This window comes from Eubalaena glacialis, chromosome 3 (assembly GCF_028564815.1).
Source record: "Eubalaena glacialis isolate mEubGla1 chromosome 3, mEubGla1.1.hap2.+ XY, whole genome shotgun sequence".
In the NCBI taxonomy this organism is placed as follows: Eukaryota; Metazoa; Chordata; class Mammalia; order Artiodactyla; family Balaenidae; genus Eubalaena; species Eubalaena glacialis.
In genome coordinates this window covers 158,174,241-158,196,332 of record NC_083718.1, presented here as the reverse complement: position 1 = coordinate 158,196,332, position 22,092 = coordinate 158,174,241, and the positions used below count along the sequence as shown (strand labels likewise).

General features: G+C 41.1%; 1 protein-coding gene and 1 non-coding gene across 3 annotated transcripts in view; both read right to left on the bottom strand.

The window, feature by feature from the left end:
- The window catches only part of EIF2B3 (eukaryotic translation initiation factor 2B subunit gamma), a 163,833-nt gene that overhangs the window by 19,235 nt on the left and 122,506 nt on the right, over positions 1-22,092 (bottom strand). For both annotated transcript variants that reach the window (XM_061186647.1, XM_061186648.1), the window contains 4 exons: positions 7,852-7,979; positions 6,511-6,701; positions 4,616-4,693; positions 3,917-4,065 (listed from right to left, as the gene is read on the bottom strand). In XM_061186647.1, coding sequence (XP_061042630.1) covers positions 3,917-4,065; positions 4,616-4,693; positions 6,511-6,701; positions 7,852-7,979 — 546 coding nt within the window. The remainder of the gene's footprint in view (positions 1-3,916; positions 4,066-4,615; positions 4,694-6,510; positions 6,702-7,851; positions 7,980-22,092) is intronic.
- On the bottom strand, positions 3,039-3,110 carry TRNAK-UUU (transfer RNA lysine (anticodon UUU)). The gene has a single exon. It is a non-coding gene; the product is annotated as a tRNA-Lys (tRNA).

The window sequence follows — 22,092 nt, the reverse complement described above, 5'->3', positions numbered from 1 at the left end:
AAAGGGTGAAATACTTGAGACAGGTTTCTATTATCAGTGCTGTGCTGGAGCCAGCTCGTCCTGCTTGGGAGAGCTGACTCGTAGCGTCTCTTCCCAAATCAGTGTTCACTGGTATCACTGGTCATAGGGGGAAACTTTATATCATGGGAATTGGCAAATGCTACAAATCAGGCCACTTATTTTTTGCTTCGGAGAACTGGTTGTTAACAATTTATCAGCACACCACTGGTAGCAGTGTACCAGAAAAATTTCTGGCTTTTTTTTTTTTTTTTTTTTGCAGTTAAAGTTATACATGCTTGAAGTTTAAAGCAAATTGTTCTGACGGCTTTATTACAAAAAATAGTAGTCCCCTGTTCCCTCAACTCATTTCCTTCTTCCCAGAGACAACTCTTTGACTTCTTTTTGCTGAGTATTTCAGTATTTACTTCCATGTGTATAGATAATAACATGCTTATATTACATCTTAATTTTTCAGTTTTAAGCATTGTCAGTAGACTTCCCACAATGGAAGATGAGGATTTAGCTTTCCTTTCTCCCCACCACTGCTCCCTTTTTCCCTTCCTACCCTCATCCTTTCAATATAGCTATAGCATAATTTTGGTCAATGCTCAGTGTTTATTATGACTATGTTATTCTATTTCATAGTTGAGCCACATAGCAAACTCTGATGCCTTCTCCTTTCTTGTACAACTTTTTTTAAAAACAGAGTTAATAACTGTTGTGTTTTTGTTAGTGTTCTATGTTATTACTAATTCAAACCTAACTTTTAGCCAGTTGTCTAAGTTTTTCAAGATGTTTATATATATCTGGCATTTTATCAGTTTCATCTTCCTAAATAAGTGTTTCCTGGATTCCACTCTGGACTAACTGCTCCCTTTATGCTTCATGCATAGCAGTCATCTTTGGATCTGCCTTCACCATCACCCCATGGATTCTTTTTGCCTTATTCTGAGTTGGATCTCTTGTTTCTCATCTATCTCCTTTTGGTTTACTTTTCATTTTGGTGGGACACACCTTTTCATGTCTGAAAATGTCTTTATTCTACTGTCACACTTCATTAACACTTACCTTGAGTACAGAATTCTAGGTTGAAATTAATTTTCCTTCAGAATTTTGAAGGCATTGTTCTATTATCTTCTAGCTTTCATTGTTGCTACTGATAAGTCCAAAGCCATTCCGGTTCCTGATTAGTTGTATATGACCTATTATTTTCTCTTTGTAAGTTGGTAGCATGCTTTGTCTCTGACGTTCTGAAGTTTCACAATGACGTGGGTTTATTTTTACCATTGGGCTGGACCCTTAGTAGGCCCTTTCATTCTGTAAATTCATATCTTTCAGTTCTGGGACATTTTCTTTTATTTTTTTAATTTTATTTATTTATTTTTGGCTGCATTGGGTCTTCATTGCTGTGCGTGGGATTTCTCTAGTTGTGGCGAGCAGGGGCTACTCTTCGTTGCAGTGCGCAGGCTTCTCATTGCGGTGGCTTCTCTAGTTGTGGACCACGGGCTCTAGGTGCGTGTGCTTCAGTAGTTGTGGCATGTGGGCTCAGTAGTTGTGGCACACGGGCTCAGTAGTTGTGGCTCACGGTTTCTAGAATGCAGGTTCAGTAGTTGTGGCGCACAGGCTTAGTTGCTCCACGGCATGTGGGATCTTCCCGGACCAGGGCTCGAACCTGTGTCCCCTGTGTTGGCAGGCAGATTCTTAACCATTGTGCCACAGGGAAGCCCTGGGATATTTTCTTATATTATTTCTTAAACAATTTCCTTCTCTGATTTCTCAGCTCTCTTTTTATGGAACTCCTATTCAGATGTTAGACATCCTGCACTAGTCCTCTAATTTTCTATCATTTCTCTTCTATGTTCCATCTCTTTATCTTTTTGTTCTACTTTTTGTGAAATTTCAAATTTATCTTCCAATTCTTTTATTGAGGTTTTCCTTTTTGTTATCATATTTTAAATTTCCTAGAGTTTGTTTTTTGTTCTTTGAAATGACAGGTTGTTTGAAAGCATCTTTCTCTCCCTGCAGAGTCCCTTTCTCTTTTTAAGTTGCTTTTTTCTATCTGTTTGATTTGGTCTCTATCTTTCATGATAGAGGCTTTCTTTAGATCTCTGGTAATCTTTGATTATCTCTTCATATTTAGGAAAGGATTCTAAAACAGCACATGAATGGAATTTGCCATCCATAATTTTCACTAAAGGGTGATTTGACTGGGCCATTAGAAATCTCTCATGTAAATAAATTCAGGTTCTTCTTCTTGGGCTGGTCAAATTCACCAGAAAAGATTCTTTCAAACTCCTGACAGAAGGTTATAGGCCTCTTTGCCAGGGTTCTGGGAGTCGTCAGGAAGTAGGCTTAGGGGAGGACAGGTCTTGGTGGTCAATATCCCCAATGGTCTCCAACTTTCCTGGTTTTTTATTAGGGTACTTTTCACTTCCACCCTGTCTACTGTCTTCCATCAGCCACTCTTCCTAAAGAGCAAAGGCTTGGGCTTCCCTGGTGGTGCAGTGGTTGAGAATCTGCCTGCCAATGCAGGGGACACGGGTTCGAGCCCTGGTCTGGGAAGATCCCACATGCCGCGGAGCAACTGGGCCCGTGCGCCACAACTGCTGAGCCTGCGCGTCTGGAGCCTGTGCTCCGCAACAAGAGAGGCCGCGATAGTGAGAGGCCCACGCACCGCGATGAAGAGTGGCCCCCGCTTGCCGCAACTAGAGAAAGCCCTCACACAGAAACGAAGACCCAAAACAGCCAAAAATAAAATAACTAAAAAAAAAAAAAAAAAAAAGAGCAAAGGCTTAACCTTTAGTTCTATCCCTACGTACTGCCTCTCACCAAAATGCTTCACTTAATCCCTCAAGGGCAGCTGTGAGAGGTAGTTCAGCTTTTACTGGCCTCAGTCTTCCCCTATCCTTCTCTCCTATCAGTTCCCGGACAGAGAAATCAACAGATGTCAGAGCTAGAATCTACCTCAGGCTGATCTAGCCTAGCGGTGTTTTTTGTTTTTTTTTTTTGGCTGTGCTGCACAGCTTGTAGGATCTTAGTTCCCTGACCAGGGATTGAACCTGGGCCCCGGGAGCAAAAGCACGGAGTCCTAACCACTGGACCACCAGGGAATCCCCTAGCCTAGTGGTTTTTAAAATTTGTTTTATAGATCAGTTTTCACATTCTATAGGAAGGATAAGTGCCCCTTCCCCACTGTATTCCAAACAACTGTGCTTTTACCAGTTTTAAATAATGAGTTTCTGCTTAAGATTTATCTTAAGAAAAAGTTTCCTTTCTAAAAAGTCTGAAAACCATTAGTAATATCTTTCCTCTCTTCCACCACTAGTGTTTGCATTTTATACAAGGAAAAAACCTGAGGTCCATACAGAGGAAGAATCTTATTAAGCATCATTCAAGTCTTACTCCAAGTTCAGGCTGTTCATAAACTAAGATTTTAGGGCATTCTAAAGCAACTTAAAATGGGGAAAGATTCTCTATAACTTGTAACAGAGAAGCTCTCCCTCAAAAATGCAAAGTGGCTTATATGTCCATTCCTCCTAGGCCTCTGCTTTCTTCAGGGCTGCTGTGGGATACTGAGATAGGGGAAGGTGACCCTTAGACAGTGGTACAGTGTCATTCCAGTCCTGCCAGTGGCTCACTACTGTGGCCATCCCATCAAGGAGAATATCAAAGCAAGAGAAGGCAGCTTCTCCCAGGACTACAATTGTCATAAGTATGAGAAGACTGATGGAAATGCTTTCAGAGACCATATTAAATATTATGGAGCCAAAACCAAGGCCTAGGCACTATTCCTTGTTTCATCCTTTCCCCTTTCTTCCTCTCCCCAAGCTGACCCCTTTCCTAGGCTGGATTGGCCTCCAAAGCCTCCCAGAGATAGCAGGGGCCTTGCCTCAAGTGGGTACAAGGGGAAACATACCCTTCCTCCACGGTAACTGAGTTCATGAGAAGGCAACTGGTGACAGTCACTCTATCTCTTATGACACAGGATGAACCAATGACTGAGTGCTTAATGGATGACTTCTCTCCAACCTGTGTATCTGGCCCAATGAGGCTGTCAACTCCAACCTGCAAAAGGCAAATATAAATATAAAAATTTGTCCACCCATCTCAACCAACTGCAAACCAACCCTCCAGATCCCTTGAGCTGGGTCTAATGGGATCTTTCCCTAGAGACACTTTAGCAAGAGGGATCATCATCAGTATTTCTCAGGGCCACAAGGTCATATAATATCTCTGACACCAACTCAAACTTACACACTCATGCACTTGTGTATATAGATGTGCTCTCCTGAAGACAGTGCTCAAATCAGGGTAAGAAGAGGGACAGAGATGGAAAGCTCCTGTGTCTGAGTCCAAAGACTATATAATGGACCTTCCTTACAGGGTTTGTGTGGCTGGGCTCAGCACCTGTCCAGGCAATCTTCTTGAGTGCCTGGGCTGGAAGGTAAGATTTTATAACCAGAACTCAGTTTGGGATTTCCCTGGGGCCAATGAGGTTCAGGGCTTGACCTGAGGAGAAGCTGGTTTGGGAGAAGCCCCAAACCAGCTTCTCAAGGACAAGCCTCAGTGCACCCAGACACTGTCCCATAACTGCCCTGTCCAAGCCAGCACTTACCAGGTGTTTGCTGACAATCTGGGCTGATGAATGGACCAGTGATTCTTCCGGACAGATAACGGGTAGCAATTTGGACACCTTGAGGAAAGAGGTTAGGTCACTAAAGACAGACCAGAAAACACCTGAAAGTACCTTAAGTAGAACCCTGTGTCCAGCAGAGATGTGGGGAGTTTTCAGCCACAGCTTCCTGTCTGTATGAGGCAGGCTGATGCATTTCCCCTAGGACAGGGATTGTTTACACAGCAGCTTCTAGATAATCTTATCCTCAGTTTCCTAGCTGAGAGTCTCCTCCCTGAAAGTAATGCCACCTCCTTCAGCTGGGAGGCTATGAGACAAGCCTTTGAGATACCCAGGCAGCACTTGGGAGAGGAGGCCTAAAGAGAGCAAGAAGCTTCCTGAGGCCTGACCACAGTCATCCTAGGTTCCTGCTCACCTCCTGGACCACAGTGGCCATGCATGAGGTGAGGATGGGAGTAATGTTAGACAACTCCACAATCAGGACAGACCCTGAGAAGGCATCCATGTTCTTCACCAGGCAAAATAAAATGCTGAAGGGGAAATTCACACTATTCTCTTTCCAGTATGAGAAAACTGAAAACGTTATGGGTATGGAGTGTTTTAGCTCTGGACCCATTAGGAAGGCACAGATAGTGTGTCTATCTGTGATTCTCCAGCATGGGCAGAATGCTGGTCGGAGCGCTGTGTGTGGTAGCCACACTAGCTGAGGGAGGCCTTGCTAGACTGGCTACAATGGAGATGTGAAGGCTAATCCCTCAGTCCCTATCCCTGGGATCTCCTCTATTACACTTCAGCCAAGGCCATTCAGGCCTGTCTGATGCACAGCCCCTGCTGACACTTCAGAGGATACTTCTCTGGCCTCAGGCTATCCGTGGACTTGCTTTCAGACCAGCCGGACAGACTCTAATCATAGAATTGAAGAAAGAGAACTAAAAGTCAAATTAAGGAAGCTTTCTATACCTCTAACCCTAAATTGGGGCTAACTTTACCCAGGACTGCCCTGGGCAAACATGGGACTAGTTGTGATTTCTCATAAACTCTCTAGCTTGGATTCCCTTGGATTTAACCAATCCAGGTTGAGGCCAGCTTGAGGTCTGGGGCTGGGAGCATATCTACCACATGGTGTGGGTCCTGAAGATTCTTGAGTCAGGTTTTCTTCAGGGATTCAATCGCAATCCCAGTGTTCCCTTCCTCCTGTGCCTGCTACACAATAAAGAGCTCCTGCATACGTTCGGCCTCTTCACTGTCCCCCTTCTTCACCCCTTGCCTTAACTAAAACCTGGCCTGCCTTTAGGGCACTGCTTTCCCTTCAATAGAAGCTACTCATTCTTCATATCTCACAAACCTCAGGATTAACAGGGTGGATTGGCAAGACTCCTCATGCTCTAATGCTGTTTTCCAGACACTTCTCTCTCATGGGCATTCCTTCCTTGATGCTTTGCCATCTGGCTACTCTATACTCTGCTCCTTTGCCTCCTTAAGAAAGCTTCCTCTGTGTGCCTATGTTTACGTCATCACAGTAATGATCACACAGTATTTATCTGCTTGTTTATGAAGTGTTGTAGATATCCCCATGCTGAGCAGAACAGGAGAAAGCTGTTCAACCCAGAGGCCAGAATTTAAGCCTTCTTGGAGATCTTGGCCTTTCTCTGGAGCCACAGAGGCTCTGCCTCTATGGACCAGACCCCTCACTTCTCCTTTTGCTGTACTTGGGTACCCCAATTGTTTCTCCTGACATGCCAGGTCTTGTTCAACCTTAGGAATGAGAGGGATTCTGAACAAGTCACTGTGTATCTAATGAAGAAGTAAGACAAAAGGCTCAGTCTGTTCCTGGGACAGGAACTCCCAGGATTTCTCTTCTAAACCCATCCTCTCACCTGTCTGTTGGCTTCCATGTAGAGTCCTAGGGTGCTCACTCGAGAGCAGAGCCCCTCTTTCATGATGTGGACGTAACAGCGCACCTGTGACCTGGACAAATCTTCCCAGCTGTCTCCTCGACAGGCATTCCAGCAGGCATCATAGGGAGCAAAGGTCAGCGTATTGGCTTCTTTTATAAAACTGTAAATATCTTCAGAACAAATACCCAAACCGAGCAAGTACATGAGAGACATGACAGAGAGGATACAGAATCAGTCAAGTTTTGAAAGAGGGTACAGCTCAAACCTCTTCCCCCACAATGCACCCATGCAGCATGGACCCTGGGGAAATCCCACTAAAACCTGAAAGACTAAGTCAAATTAAAAGAGGCAATGTGCTTTCCTGTACATCTGAAATACTGTATGATATAAAAATGCTTAAAAAGAGGTCCTATAAGCAAGTTTGACTGACAATCAAGCACTACTAGGGAAAATTAAATAGATGACTCTTGTACACCATGGGGTAGCAGAAGCAACTGTCCAGGCTTTAGTGACCAGCCATGTTGGCTTTGTGCTGCTAGCCTCCATTATCGTATCAGATAGTTGTGCTATGAGAGAAATAGCACAGGACTTGGGCTTCAGTTTTTCAACTCGTACAACAATCATTTGAAATCTTCTATTTTATGGTAAGAAAACTGGGGCTCAGAAGACTAAATAACCTGCCTTAGGTCATAGAGCTAATAAATGGCAGAGTAAAATTTCAAACCCAGGTCTGAGATGCTAAGCCCTGACATCTTAACCATCATGCTATACTGTCTCCATTTATTCCTTTGATAAGTACATTTTTTGGAACATCTACTATGAGCCCAGGACTGGCCCAGGGACCAGGCAAGGATATGAGAGCAAACAAGACTGACCTCGTCCCTACATCCTGGAAAGGAGATAGTCTGTTGGCTCTGGTTGGACTGTCATTATACAGCCCTTCACCTTTCTTCCCTTGACAGGAGAGGCTGAGTTTAGTCAGGAGTGGGGCTCCCAGAGCCTAGAGAATAGGGGAACTGAGAAGTGGTGCGCAGAGTTCAAAGTCAAAAAGGTCTAGAGAGGAACACAGCTAAACCACAGCTGTTAACCAGAGAATGGACCAGCGGCATGATTAGCCTGTCCTTGAAGAGCACAGTGACAGGATTTGCTTGAGCAAGCCCACCCAGAGCTCAGGGAGTGGCGTCAGCTAGCCTGTCCTAACTGTTGGCTAGATGAAAACCTGCTGCCTTGAGACAGGCATCTCGGGCTGGGCTAAGTTGCCCAGCCACTCTTCCAAACGTATTGTTACCCCTACCTTACTGCACCAACTCAAGCACTGACCTAAGGACTTCAGCTCCTTTTTCTTTAGATCCTCTTCTTTTTCTTCTTGTCCTTGTTGTGATGAAGCTGAGGAGAACTGTTTTCTTACTAAGTATGGAATCAGTTCACTCCGGATGGAAGTGATTGACCTAGGAAGAAAGAGTGGTCAAATATGAGAAATCTGACTATCTGGATCTAATCAGAATCAAAGACTGTGCATCCAAGGAAAAGCCAAATTCCTTCAAAGACTGTGCATCCAAGGAAAAGCCAAATTCCTTCCTGTCACGCCACCTTGGGACGGATAGAGATTAGAAATGACAAGGATTTGGCAGTTCTGGAGAAGCAGAGGATCTACATTCTCTATCAGCTTCAGGCTGGAGGTGGGAGGGTAGTGTACTGAATCTGAGACGCCCTTTCCCTGATCTATGCAGAAAATAGTCTTTTACAAGACTTCTACAAAGTGTGTGCCTGCACGTTTGTATGTGTGTGCACGTTTGTGTATCTTTTTTTTTTTTAAACACGTGTGTGTATCTTAACATGGTGCTTTGACTATTAACTAGCAATAACCCATGAGACGGTAGAATGCTCTGGCCTTTTGAAAAAAAGTTATTTAAAAAAACATAAATCAATTTCTATAAAGGTCTTGCATATTTTCTGTAAGATTAATCTGGAGTATCTTAGTTTTTTTGTTTATAAATGGTGTCTTTTAAACAATTATTTTCTTCTTCTTGTTGGTCAATAGAAATTCAATTCACTGTATTTTGATCTTGTAGCCAATTGCCTCGATAAACAATCTTAATACTAATAATTTATCTGTAGATTCTGGCAGTCATACCAACTATGTAAACAATTTTCTTTCTTCCTTTCTAATCCTTATTTTTCATTATCTTACCATATTGGCTAAGACCGCCAATATACTAACGCTGAACAGAAGCACTAATAGTCATCCTTTTTTTTTTTTTAACTTCGTAACTCCATTCGTTTTATTCACTTGACCGCTGCATGAACAGATACACCTGAAATTTAAAACAAGAGCTTATACAGAAACCTGTTCTTTCTATAGGCATTAGCTCAGAATATATGTGGGTAAGATGACATAGAAAAAAGTTTAAATGTGAAATGTGAATTTAGGGCTGAGTTAAGGAGGTGCATACTCAGTCTCATATCCGGACATGCTTCAGACACCTCCTTAATGTCTATCTCCAAGACTGAAATGACTCCGTACCTCTTTGAGGACAACAGACCATTCTATCATCTCTTCATTGATGACCAGGCCTTGACCATATGGAATATTGGTGACAAACTCTCCTACTTTAACCAGCAGCCCAAGACCAGCAGGAAAATTCATAGCGTTCTGGATATCCTATCATGTCACACGGTTCTGTTTTTCATCTAAGGATATGTGGTGTCCAGCACTGTTGGTAAATTGGATTTTCCTCAGAAACGGATGCAGCTCCAGACGCCATCAGGTGATCAATGCAGGTCCTGCTTCTGGCGGGCATTTACCTTTCTTCACCATCTCTGCTTTCAGATACCAGAGGAACTGCTCGCCTTTCAAATCATCAGATACAAATAGCGCCACCCAGGTCCAGCCAAAATGCAGCAATAACCACATCATTCCTTGAGCCAGGGAGCTGTCCGTGGTGGCCATCTGACAGAGCGATGGGAACTGGTCTTTATCACTCAGGATGGGATCAAAAGGACCATACGTGACCTGTGGGCTTCTGTAGAGCTCCAGAACTGTTCCAATCTCGGCTGAAAATGCCAACGCAGTTCCTGTAACAATGGCCACAGATTTTCTCTGTCCCTGGCAGTTGTAGTTAGGGAGAGTCTGATTTCCTCCAGAGAGCCAAAACAGGGCACTTTCCAAGGTCCTTTGGTCACTGGGAAAGGCATTGTAGAGGATGAAACCCAAGGACAGATTGGGGAGCAGATGGGAGTCCTTACTGATTTCCTCAATGGCAAAGAGAAATGCCAGGATGTATTCGTAGTTCTTCCAAAGCCACCTGGTCACACAGAAATCCACGGGTCAGTGAGGACAGGTGAAACTTGAGGCTGGTTTCAACTCAAACTTGAACTCCAGAGATAACTTGTCTTTAAGTTCATCCACGGCTTTGAAGACTGTAAGACCCCAGAGCAGGTTTCCAAACCCGGGCACTATTGATAATGCTTTGTCACGGGTGCTGCTCAGTGCAGTGTAGGCCGTCCAGCAGCATCTGCGGCCTCCACACACTAGATGCCACTAGCAGCCCCTCCCATTTGTAACAACAGAAACAATGCCTCTGCACGTGACTAAAAGTCCCCTGGGGGCAAAGTCACACCGGGGAAAGGATGGGGAGAGGGGGAACTCTGAGGAGGGGACGGCAGCGCCCAGAGCTAGGAGGAAACGGAGGCTCCGGGCCAACGAGTGGGGTGAGCCTGAGGCCCCAGAGTTGGAAACGGGGCTCGCGGGAAAGGGGGAGGAACGCCGGAGCCTGTGATGGGGGTGCCCCAGACCCATGCCCTTCCCTAGACTCCTACGGGAGCCCCGGGACTGCCGGCCGCTCACAGAGTCCTGACCCTCGCCCTGAGGCCCAACGTACCATGTGAACCCAGCCCCCTGCGGATAAAACTACACAGCACAGTGAGCCACCCCGCGAGTCCTTCAGTCATCCTTAGTTATTCTTGATTTTAAAGGGAATTTTTCTATTTTATCATTTAGACTGATGATTGTTACAGTTTCTTTTCCCTATCATCAAAGCCACCATTTATTGACTGTCCTCTATGTGTAGATATTGGGCTTCATGCTTTATAGCCAATGCCTGGCACATGTTATTGGTTTTATAAATACCCTTTATCAGGTTAAGGAACTTCTCTTTTATTCCTAACTTGCTAAGAGCTTTCATCAATGAATGGGTACTGACTTTTACTAAAAACATTTTTTTCTTGCATCTATGGAGCTCATTGTATTTTTTTTCTCCTCTATTCTGTTATGGTAATGGATTAAAACATTTTCCGACACTAACAGGTTGAATAACACCTTTCAAAGACTATATACACAATTTCTACTCTACACTCCCTCACAGTAGAGGAATTACAGGTGATTCTTCTATTTTTATGCAAATTATCAAATTTTACAACTTTAGGCTCTTCTTTAAGTTTCTTGTCTTTCATTTTCTCATAGCTTCTACGGTACTACTCTCCTGGCTTGATTCAGACTCTGCAAATTTAAAATTCATTCTGATGACTAAGTATTTCCCACACAGATTTCAACTTCCCTTCTACTTAAGAGTGGGCTCCCTCACATTATAACAGTTGTACTTATTTACCAATGGCTATCAAAGAATTTCCACAACAAAGTTAACTTCAATTTACTTTCATGAAATCAGATCAGTCTAGGACAGCACTTACAGAAAGAAAATCAGACCAAAGATCAATGTGTAGAAGAACCTCCAGAAGGCAAAAACATTCCTGTACTATATCACTCAGATACAAGCAGTAAGCAACCTTGGTCAAGAGCTTCGGAGCTCTCTTTCATTTGGCCTCGTTGGGTCCCTGGAGGCATGGTGCTTCCTCATGGGTATCGAGCCAGGATGTTGGGTCTAAATGACCAAGAATCTGTAACAGGGAAGAAGGAATCTGATCCTTAGTACAGTGAGTATGCTTCTCATTTATACTTAGCAAAGGAAATGAAAGACTACCATATGATTTTTAGTTTTCTCTCTCATACTGTGACCTTGTTAGAATTTTAAATCACTAGTTAATTAATTTAGCATTTAATAAGACTGTAGTAATATGCCAGTCACTGTTCTGTGCCTTGGAAATATACTGTTTCTGCCCTCAAAGAATTCATAATCCAGTGGAAAGTAGCCTGATTATGGATTTAAGGAGAAGAGTAGGAGATGAGGTTGATTAAGGAGGCAATGGAGCCAGATCATGAAAGCCTTCTGTGGCAGTCTAGACAGTTTGGACTGAGACAAGCCAGTGGTAGTTTTTAAGCAGGAAAGTGACATGATCAGTTTTATTTCTTAGTAAGGTCATTCTGATAGCAGTGAAAATAGGCTTGGAATAAGGAGAATGAACACAGAGAGACCAGTTACAAGACTCTGAAAGATGAGATAATGTGGCCTGAGAGAGGGGTTAATGTATTAAGCAGCCCTATAAACCTGACTGCTGCTTCATACTTCCCACCCTCTCTCCCAGCCCCTATTCAAAGAAGCTCTGCAGGCTGACACAGGACCACACAGATGGAGTGTAGGTAGGAAGGCGAGAGAGAGGTGGAGGCTGAGGAGGGTAAGCAAAATTAGGAACCCTGGAGCTACACAGTTCATGGTTTTTGTCATTTTTAAAAGATCAAGTCAAACATCTTTGAAGAATTCTGTGTAAGCTGGAAGCTCTTGTACTGAATTTCAATGTGCTTTTTCTTCTGATCCTTTGATGGAGATTAAAAATTTCCATATAAATGCAAAGAATGAAATAACACTTACTCTGAGCTTTTTTCTCCCCTTTTAATGCTCCAAACCAGTGTGGGTAGCAAATGTTCCTTGGCCCCCTCTGGTGGAAAACAAGTCAGTTCCCTTTGAAGAAATGACAAAGCATGGACAGCTGGGGGATTTTGGAGCCATGATATTTACACTATAGGCCAAACAGAACTGTCACTGCAAGAGGCAAGCAAACAAGCCTTGGCACACAGCCCTTTTAGGCAGAATCCTTTAAGGAGACCAGACAAGGATCTGAGAAGAGGACCTGAAGCAGTCCTGCCAGGTCCCACCTGCCTCTGCTGGGGCTCAGCAATCAGGTCAATTCTCATAATGCGGTTGGCCTAGCAGTACAATGGAGGACAAAATTACTCTTCCTGCATTGTACTCGAACTAGAGGTAGCTCAAAGCTGTGCCAAGAAGTGCGACAGGCCACTGTGACCCACTGTGAGCATCCTGACCTTGGGGCTGAAGATCAGCAGCTGGATCCACAGCCCTGGGCCTCGGCAACCTCACTTTCTCCCTTCCCTCTCATACACAGCCTTCCCAGAAACACCTGCCTCATGTCATAAAATTATAAGCTCCTAAGAAATAAGAAATCACAAAGGAGAACAACAGATTTGACTATCAGATGCAAACAAATAACTCCACCAAATAAAAAAGACAAAATAATTGTTACATACAGGACAAAAGATTAATATTTTTAATAGGTAAATAGATATAAATGTTCAAAAATATATAAAAATATTTTAAAGAAATAAATATTAAAAAAAGATGCAATTTCTCTCACAAATTAGCAGATTTAAAATAATTCTCATTAGTGATAAGGATGCTTCTCATACAATGTATAAACTGGTAAAATCTTTTCTGAAAAGTAATTGGCAATACATAACAAAGGTCTTGAAGACATTCATATTATTTTATCCTATAATTCTATTTCTATAAATCTATCTTAAGGAAAATACATCATGCTCAATAAATATTTGCTGAATAAACAAAATAATCAGATAATAAAAAAGGATCTTTGCACAAAAAGGTATTCTTCTTAATGTTAAAAAATAGAGAATGACCAAATATCCAACAATGGAAGAACAATCAAACACATATGTAATAGAATAGCATATAGGCAAAACTCTGATCGTAAAGAATTTTTTAATGACACAGGAAAATGCTCATGAAATAATACTGAATAAAGAAAGCAGAAAGCAGAGAGGGCAGACAGCAGAAGCAAGAACTCCAATCCTGCAGTTTGTGGAACAAAAACCATATTCAGAGAAAGATAGACAAGATGAAAAGGCAGAGGGCTATGTACCAGATGAAGGAACAAGATAGAACCCCAGAAAAACAACTAAATGAAGTGGAGATAGGCAACCGTCCAGAAAAAGAATTCAGAATAATGATAGTGAAGGTGATCCAGGACCTCAGAGAAAGAATGGAGGCAAAGATCGAGAAGATGCAAGAAATGTTTAACAAAGACCTAGAAGAATTAAAGAACAAACAGAGATGAACAATACAATAACTGAAATGAAAAATACACTAGAAGGAATCAATAGCAGAATAACTGAGGCAGAAGAACGGATAAGTGACCTGAAGACAGAATGGTGGAATTCACTGCCGCAGAACAGAATAAAGAAAAAAGAATGAAAAGAAATGAAGACAGCCCAAGAGACCTCTGGGACAACATTAAGTGCAACAACATTCGCATTATAGGGGTCCCAGAAGGAGAAGAGAGAGAGAAAGGACCCGAGAAAATATTTGAAGAGATTATAGTCAAAAACTTCCCTAACACGGGAAAGGAAATAGCCACCCAAGTCCAGGAAGTGCAGAGAGTCCCAGGCAGGATAAACCCAAGGAGAAACACGCTGAGACACATAGTAATCAAATTGACAAAAATTAAAGACACAGAAAAATTATTGAAAGCAACAAGGGAAAAACGACAAATAACATACAAGGGAACTCCCATAAGGTTAACAGCTGATTTCTCAGCAGAAACTCTACAAGCCAGAAGGGAGTGGCATGACATATTTAAAGTGATGAAAGGGAAGAACCTACAACCAAGATTACTCTACCTGGCAAGGATCTCATTCAGATTCAATGGAGAAATCAAAAGCTTTACAGACAAGCAAAAGCTAAGAGAATTCAGCACCACCAAACCAGCTCTACAACAAATGCTAAAGGAACTTCTCTAAGTGGGAAACACAAGAGAAGAAAAGGACCTACAAAAACAAACCCAGGGCTTCCCTGGTGGCACAGTGGTTGAGAGTCTGCCTGCCAGTGCAGGGGACGTGGGTTCGAGCCCTGGTCTGGGAAGATCCCACATGCCGCGGAGCAACTGGGCCCGTGAGCCACAGCTGCTGAGCCTGCGCGTCTGGAGCCTGTGCTCCGCAACAAGAGAGGCCACGATAGTGAGAGGCCCGCGCACCGCGATGAAGAGTAGCCCCCGCTTGCCGCAACTAGAGAAAGCCCTTGCACAGAAACGAGGACCCAACACAGCTAAAAATAAATAAATAAATAAATAATAAAAAAAAAAACAAAAACAAACCCAAAACAATTAAGAAAATGGTAGCAGGGACATACATATTGATAATTACCTTAAATGTGAATGGATTAAATGCTCCAACCAAAAGACACAGGCTTGCTGAATGGATACAAAAACAAGACCCATATATATGCTGTCTACAAGAGACCCACTTCAGACCTAGGGACACATACAGACTGAAAGTGAAAGGGATAGAAAAAGACACTCCATGCAAACGGAAATCAAAAGAAAGCTGGAGTAGAATACTCATATCAGATAAAATAGACTTTAAAATAAAGAATGTTACAAGAGACAAGGAAGGACACTACATAATGATCAAGGGATCAATCCAAGAAGAAGATATAACAATTATAAATATATATGCACCCAACATAGGAGCACCTCAATACATAAGGCAAGTGCTAACAGCTATAAAAGAGGAAATCAACAGTAACACAGTAATAATGGGGGACTTTAACACCTCACTTACACCAATGGACAGATCATCCAGACAGAAAATTAGTAAGGAAACACAAGCTTTAAATGACACAAGAGACCAGATAGATTTAGTTGATATTTATAGGATGTTCCATCCAAAAACAGCAGATTACACTTTCTTCTCAAGTGCACACGGAACATTCTCCAGGATAGATCACATCTTGGGTCACAAATCAAGCCTCAGTAAATTTAAGAAAATTGAAATCATATCAAGCATCTTTTCTGACCACAACGCTATGAGATTAGAAATCAATTACAGGGAAAAAAACGTAAAAAACACAAACACATGGAGGCTAACCAATACGTTACTAAATAACCAAGAGATCACTGAAGAAATCAAAGAGGAAATCAAAAAATACCTAGAAACAAATGACCATGAAAACATGACGATCCAAAACCTATGGGATGCAGCAAAAGCAGTTCTAAGAGGGAAGTTTATAGCAATGCAATCCTACCTCAAGAAACAAGAAAGATCTCAAATAAACAATCTAACCTTACACCTAAAGGAACCAGAGAAAGAAGAACAAACAAAACCCAAAGTTAGTAGAAGGAAAGAAATCATAAAGATCAGAGCAGAAATAAATGAAAAAGAAATGTAGGAAACAATAGCAAAGATCAATAAAACTAAAAGCTGTTTCTTTGAGAAGATAAACAAATTTGATAAACCATTAGCCAGACTCATCAAGAAAAAGAGGGAGAGGACTCAGATCAATAAAATTAGAAATGAAAAAGGAGAAGTTACAACAGACACTGCAGAAATACAAAGCATCCTAAGAGGCTACTACAAGCAACTATATGCCAATAAAATGGACAACCTGGAAGAAATGGACAAATTCTTAGAAAGGTATAACCTTCCAAGACTGAATCAGGAAGAAATAGAAAATATGAACACACCAATCACAAGTGGTGAAATTGAAACTGTGATTAAAAATCTTCCAACAAACAAAAGTCTAGGACCAGATGGCTTCACAGGTGAATTCTACCAAACATTTAGAAAAGAGCTAACACCCATTCTTCTCAAACTCTTCCAAAAAATTGCAGAGGAAGGAACACTTCCAAACTCATTCTATGAGGCCACCATCACCCTGATACCAAAACCAGACAAAGATACTACAAAAAAGAAAATTACAGACCAATATCACTGATGAAAATACATGCAAAAATCCTCAACAAAATACTAGCAAACAGAATCCCACAACACATTAAAAGGATCATACACCATCATCAAGTGGGATTTATCCCAGAGGATGCAAGTATTCTTCAATATATGCAAATCAATCAATGTGATACACCATATTAACAAATTGAAGAATAAAAACCATATGATCATCTCAATAGATGCAGAAAAAGCTTTTGACAAAATTCAACACCCATTTATGATGAAAACTCTCCAGAAAGTGGGCATAGAGGGAACCTACCTCAACATAATAAAGGCCATATGCGACAAACCCACAGCAAACATCATTCTCAATGGTGAAAAACTGAAAGCATTTCCTCTAAGATAAGGAACAAGAGAAGGATGCCCACTCTCACCACTATTATTCAACATAGTTTTGGAAGTCCTAGCCACGGAATCAGAGAAGAAAAAGAAATAAAAGGAATACAAATTGGAAAAGTAAAACTGTCACTGTTTGCAGATGACATGATACTATACATAGAAAATCCTAAAGATGCCACCAGAAAACTACTAGAGCTAATCAGTGAATTTGGTAAAGTCGCAGGATACAAAATTAATGCACAGAAATCTCTTTAATTCCTATACACTAATGATGAAAAATCTGAAAGAGAAATTAAGGAAACACTCCCATTTACCACTGCAACAAAAAGAATAAAATACCTAGGAATAAACCTACCTAGGGAGACAAAAGACCTGTATGCAGAAAACTATAAGACACTGATGAAAGAAATTAAAGATGATACCAACAGATGGAGAGATATACCATGTTCTTGGATTGGAAGAATCAATATTGTGAAAATGACTATACTACCTAAAGCAATCTACAGATTCAATGCAACCCCTATCAAATTACCACTGGCATTTTTTACAGAACTGGAACAAAAAATCTTAAAATTTGTATGGAGACACAAAAGTCCCCGAACAGCCAAAGCAGTCTTGAAGGAAAAAACAGAGCTGGAGGCATCAGACTCCCTGACTTCAGAGTATACTACAAAGCTACAGTAATCAAGACAATATGGTACTGGCACAAAAACAGAAATATAGATCAATGGAACAGGACAGAAAGTCCAGAGATAAACCCACGCACCTATGGTCAACTAATCTATGACAAAGGGGGCAAGGATATACAATGGAGAAAAGACAGTCTCTTCAATAAGTGGTGCTGGGAAAACTGGACAGCTACATGTAAAAGAATGAAATTAGAACACTCCCTAACACTATACACAAAAATAAACTCAAAATGGATTGGAGACCTAAATGTAAGACCGGACACCATAAAACTCTTAGAGGAAAACATAGGAAGAACATTCTTTGATATAAATCACAGCAAAATCTTTTTTGATCCACCTCCTAGAGTAATGGAAATAAAAACAAAAATAAACAAATGGGACCTAATGAATCTTAAAAGCTTTTGCACGGCAAAGGAAACCATAAACAAGATGAAAAGACAACCTTCAGAATGGGAGAAAGTATTTCCAAACGAATCAACGGACAAAGGATTAATCTCCGAAATACATAAACAGCTCATGCAGCTCAATATTGAAAGAACAAACAACCCAATCAAAAAATGGGCAGGGCTTCCCTGGTGGCGCAGTGGTTGGGAGTCCGCCTGCTAGTGCAGGGGACACGGGTTCGAGCCCTGGTCTGGGAGGATCCCACATGCCGCGGAGCAACTACTGAGCCCGTGAGCCACAACTACTGAGCCTGCGCGTCTGGAGCTGTGCTCCGCAATGGGAGAGGCCGCGACAGTGAGAGGCCCGCGCACCGAGATGAAGAGTGGCCCCCGCTCGCCACAACTGGAGAAAGCCCTCACACAGAAACGAAGACCCAACACAGCCAAAAATAAATAAATAAATAAATTTATTTAAAAAAAAAAAAAAAATGGGCAGAAGACCTAAATAGACATTTCTCTAAAGAAGACATACAGATGGCCAAGAAGCACATCCAAAGCTGCTCAACATCACTAATTTTTAGAGAAATGCAAATCAAAACTGCAATGAGGTATCACCTCACACCAGTTAGAATGGGCATCATCAGAAAATCTACAAACAACAAATGTTGGAGAGGGTGGGGAGAAAAGGGAACCCTCTTGCACTGTTGGTGGGAATGTAAATTGATACAGCCACTATGGAGAACCGTATGGAGGTTCCTTAAAAAAGAAAAATAGAATTACCATATGACCCAGCAATCCCACTACTGGGCATATACCCATAGAAAACCATAATTCAAAGACACATGCACCCCAATGTTCACTGCAGCACTATTTACAATAGCCAGGTCATGGAAGCAACCTAAATGCCCATCGACAGACTAATGGATAAAGAAGATGTGGTACATATATACAATGGAATATTACTCAGCCATAAAACGGAACGAAATTGGGTCATTTGTAGAGACGTGGATGGATCTAGAGACTGTCATACAGAGTGAAGTAAGTCAGAAAGAGAAAAACAAATATCGTATATTAACGCAGATATGTGGAACCTAGAAAAATGGTACAGATGAACCAGTTTGCAGGGCAGAAATAGAGACACAGATGTAGAGAACAAACGTATGGACACCAAGAGGGGAAAGTGACTCGTCGGGGTGGGGATGGTGGTGTGATGAATTGGGCGATTGGGATTGACATGTATACACTGATGTGTATAAAATTGATGACTAATAAGAACTTGCAGTATAAAAAAACAAACAAAACAATACTAAACTTTCATTGGGTTATTTGTATGGAAATATGTTAATATAAATGTTTCAGACATTACATGAAATTTATAAAAATCTTATATGTTCTGGTATAATGTTATAATTCTAGTTATTACTTTAAAATGTATATCTCAGAAAAAAAAGTAAATAAAATAAAATTCAAAAATTCAGAAAAAGAAAAGCAGAAAGCAGTTATTTCTACAGCACAATCTGAAGTGTGTATATTATATACAAAAATAAATAAAATGATGGAAAGAAATACACTAAAATGTTCGCAATTATCTCACAGTAGTAGAATTATGGGTAGTATTTTAAAAATATTTTTTGAATCTTCCAAATTTCACAGTCATAGGCCATTCTTCCCTTACTTTCTGTGGCATCACTCTCTTGATCTGTTCCTATTTCTGATACCTCTTTCTTTGTTTCCCCTGAAATATTTGGTGTTTCTCAGGATTTTTCTTTTTGCCTGTATTTTTCTCATGCTATTTGTCTCCCCGAGATAGATCACTTGGTGGCTTCTTTGCAGCTCATTCCCAAATGTAGACCCATAGCCAAGACCTCTCTTCTTTAGTTTAGTCTCACATTTTCAACTGCCTAATCGACTCTGCCACCATTTAGATGACCCACAGGTACCTTAAACACAATGTCTAAAACTGAACCCATCATCTTTCTCCCAAACATGCTCCCCCCCACCCCAAACACTGATTACCCTGCTTAGTGATATGGAGATTCATTTAGTCACCCAAGCCAGAAATGTGGTAATCATCTTGCCTCCTCCTCCTTCCTCCACTCCTCAGATACAACCAGTCACCAAACACTGCTGATTTTATCTGCCAAATCTTTCAAAACTGTCAACTCTCCATCTCTACCGCTACTGCCTAGTCTAAGCCACTGTCATTATTTGCCTGGATTCCTTCAGCTGCTTTTAATTGGTTTCTCTTCCTCCAGTCTTACCTCTTGAAATCTATCCTTTATATTACAGACAGAACACCCTCTCTAAAGCACAATCTGATCATGTCTCTTCTTCCTTCAAACCACCCTCTGTGTTGCAGGCACAGTGATTTTTCTAAAGTATAAATCTGGTCTTATCTTCTTAAATTTATTTAATGCTCAAGATAGTGGTTACTTTTGTGTGTTGGGGGGATAGTTGCTTGAAGGGAGCGTCTGGAAACTGGGTAATGTTCTATTTTTTGACTTGAATAGTAGTTACAAGGGAGTGTTAACTTTGTGAAAATTTATGGAGCCATAAGACTGCTCTCAAATATCATCTCTCCTTGGAAGGCTTTCGTAACACTTGTAGGTTTCTGTACTCTCATAGCAAAGACAATTATATGTATTTTTTTTAAACATCTTTATTAGAGTATAATTGCTTTACAATGGTGTGTCAGTTTCTGCTTTATAACAAAGTGAATCAGTTATACATATACGTATGTCCCCATATCTCCTCCCTCTTGCATCTCCCTCCCTCCCACCCTCCCTATCCCACCCCTCTAGGTGGTCACAAAGCACCGAGCTGATCTCCCTGTGCTATGCGGCTGCTTCCCACTAGCTATCTATTTTACGTTTGGTAGTGTATATATGTCCATGCCACTCTCTCACTTTGTCCCAGCTTACCCTTCCCCCTCCCCGTATCCTCAAGTCCATTCTCTAGTAGGTCTGTATGTATTGTTTTTGAATCCATATCATGTGCGAGTTCCATGCTAGGAAATTAATACACATATCTCAAATTCTTACAGCAATCCTCATGGTAGGTATTATGGTCCTCATTTTATAAGTGAGGAAATCAAGGCTTAGAAAGGTTAGTTATCTTGCTTAAGGTTAACACAGAGTGGAAACTTACTCCACATCTATCTCAAAGCCTATGACTCTTTCCACTATACCATATTAACTAGTATCCCATGTTTTCTGCAACCACAGCACTTTCCACAGGATTTAAAATTTTCTGCTTACTGTCTCTGTACTAGTAAACATTCAGTCAGTGCTAAATAAATATTTATTTGAATAAATGAATGAGTGAATGTGTGAATGATTGAGTGTAATCCCTCTAGGCAAGACAGCTGGCAGTAATTTTTCCTTCTGATTTTTGGAGATAGGAAGCAGAGCTTTCCTGATTTGGAAATGTAATGAACTCTAAATACATTTCTGTATTATTAATATTACTAGCATTAAAAATCCAACATTGGAAAAAACACATGTTTTAGTTTAGTTCTGCTTAAATCTGTTATTTTTAGCATTTTGCCTTGATCTGTGATCAGGTCCTCCTTGTGGCTATAAGTTTTCAGGGGAAGTCTAAAAATTATGTCCATGGCAAACGGAAAAATTTGGCTACTTTTGCATTCTGGCTTTTCTGTCTTTGTAAGCAAATCAAAGAGACTTAAAATCCTCTAAATGTCTTCCACTTCAAGTCAGTCCTTCAAAATATTAGTTAGCAAAGAGGTAGAACAGAAAACCTACTTTTATAGGGCCTGGAACTCAAGTCTGCAGAGGAGAATACTAAAGGCTTGGGTTTTCTTGCCTCTTCTCTCAGCAGAGCTGTAATTGGGAAGAAAAGGTGATTGCTGAGTTAACCCTATGCTTTGTTTTCAGTTTTTTTTTTTCCTTCAAAGAAAACAGATATAATCTGGAAGAGTAAACAGGGAATTGTTTTAGATTAAAAGGTACTGACTTTAGAACCAAGTATTTGGTATACAGTATTCTGTGATATCCTTTTCCCCTTTTTAACAAAAATACTAAAAGCTTCTATAAGAATAAATTTTCAGTGTTGGTGCATATGTCTTGAGAAAGAAAAACAGGTTCAGATCCTACAGGCTGGAGAGACTGCTTAGGCTTAGGGCAATTCAACTAACATTTTATTCATTTGAATTTATTCACTGAGTACCCAAAATGTGCCAGGCATATTCTAGACAGTGGGG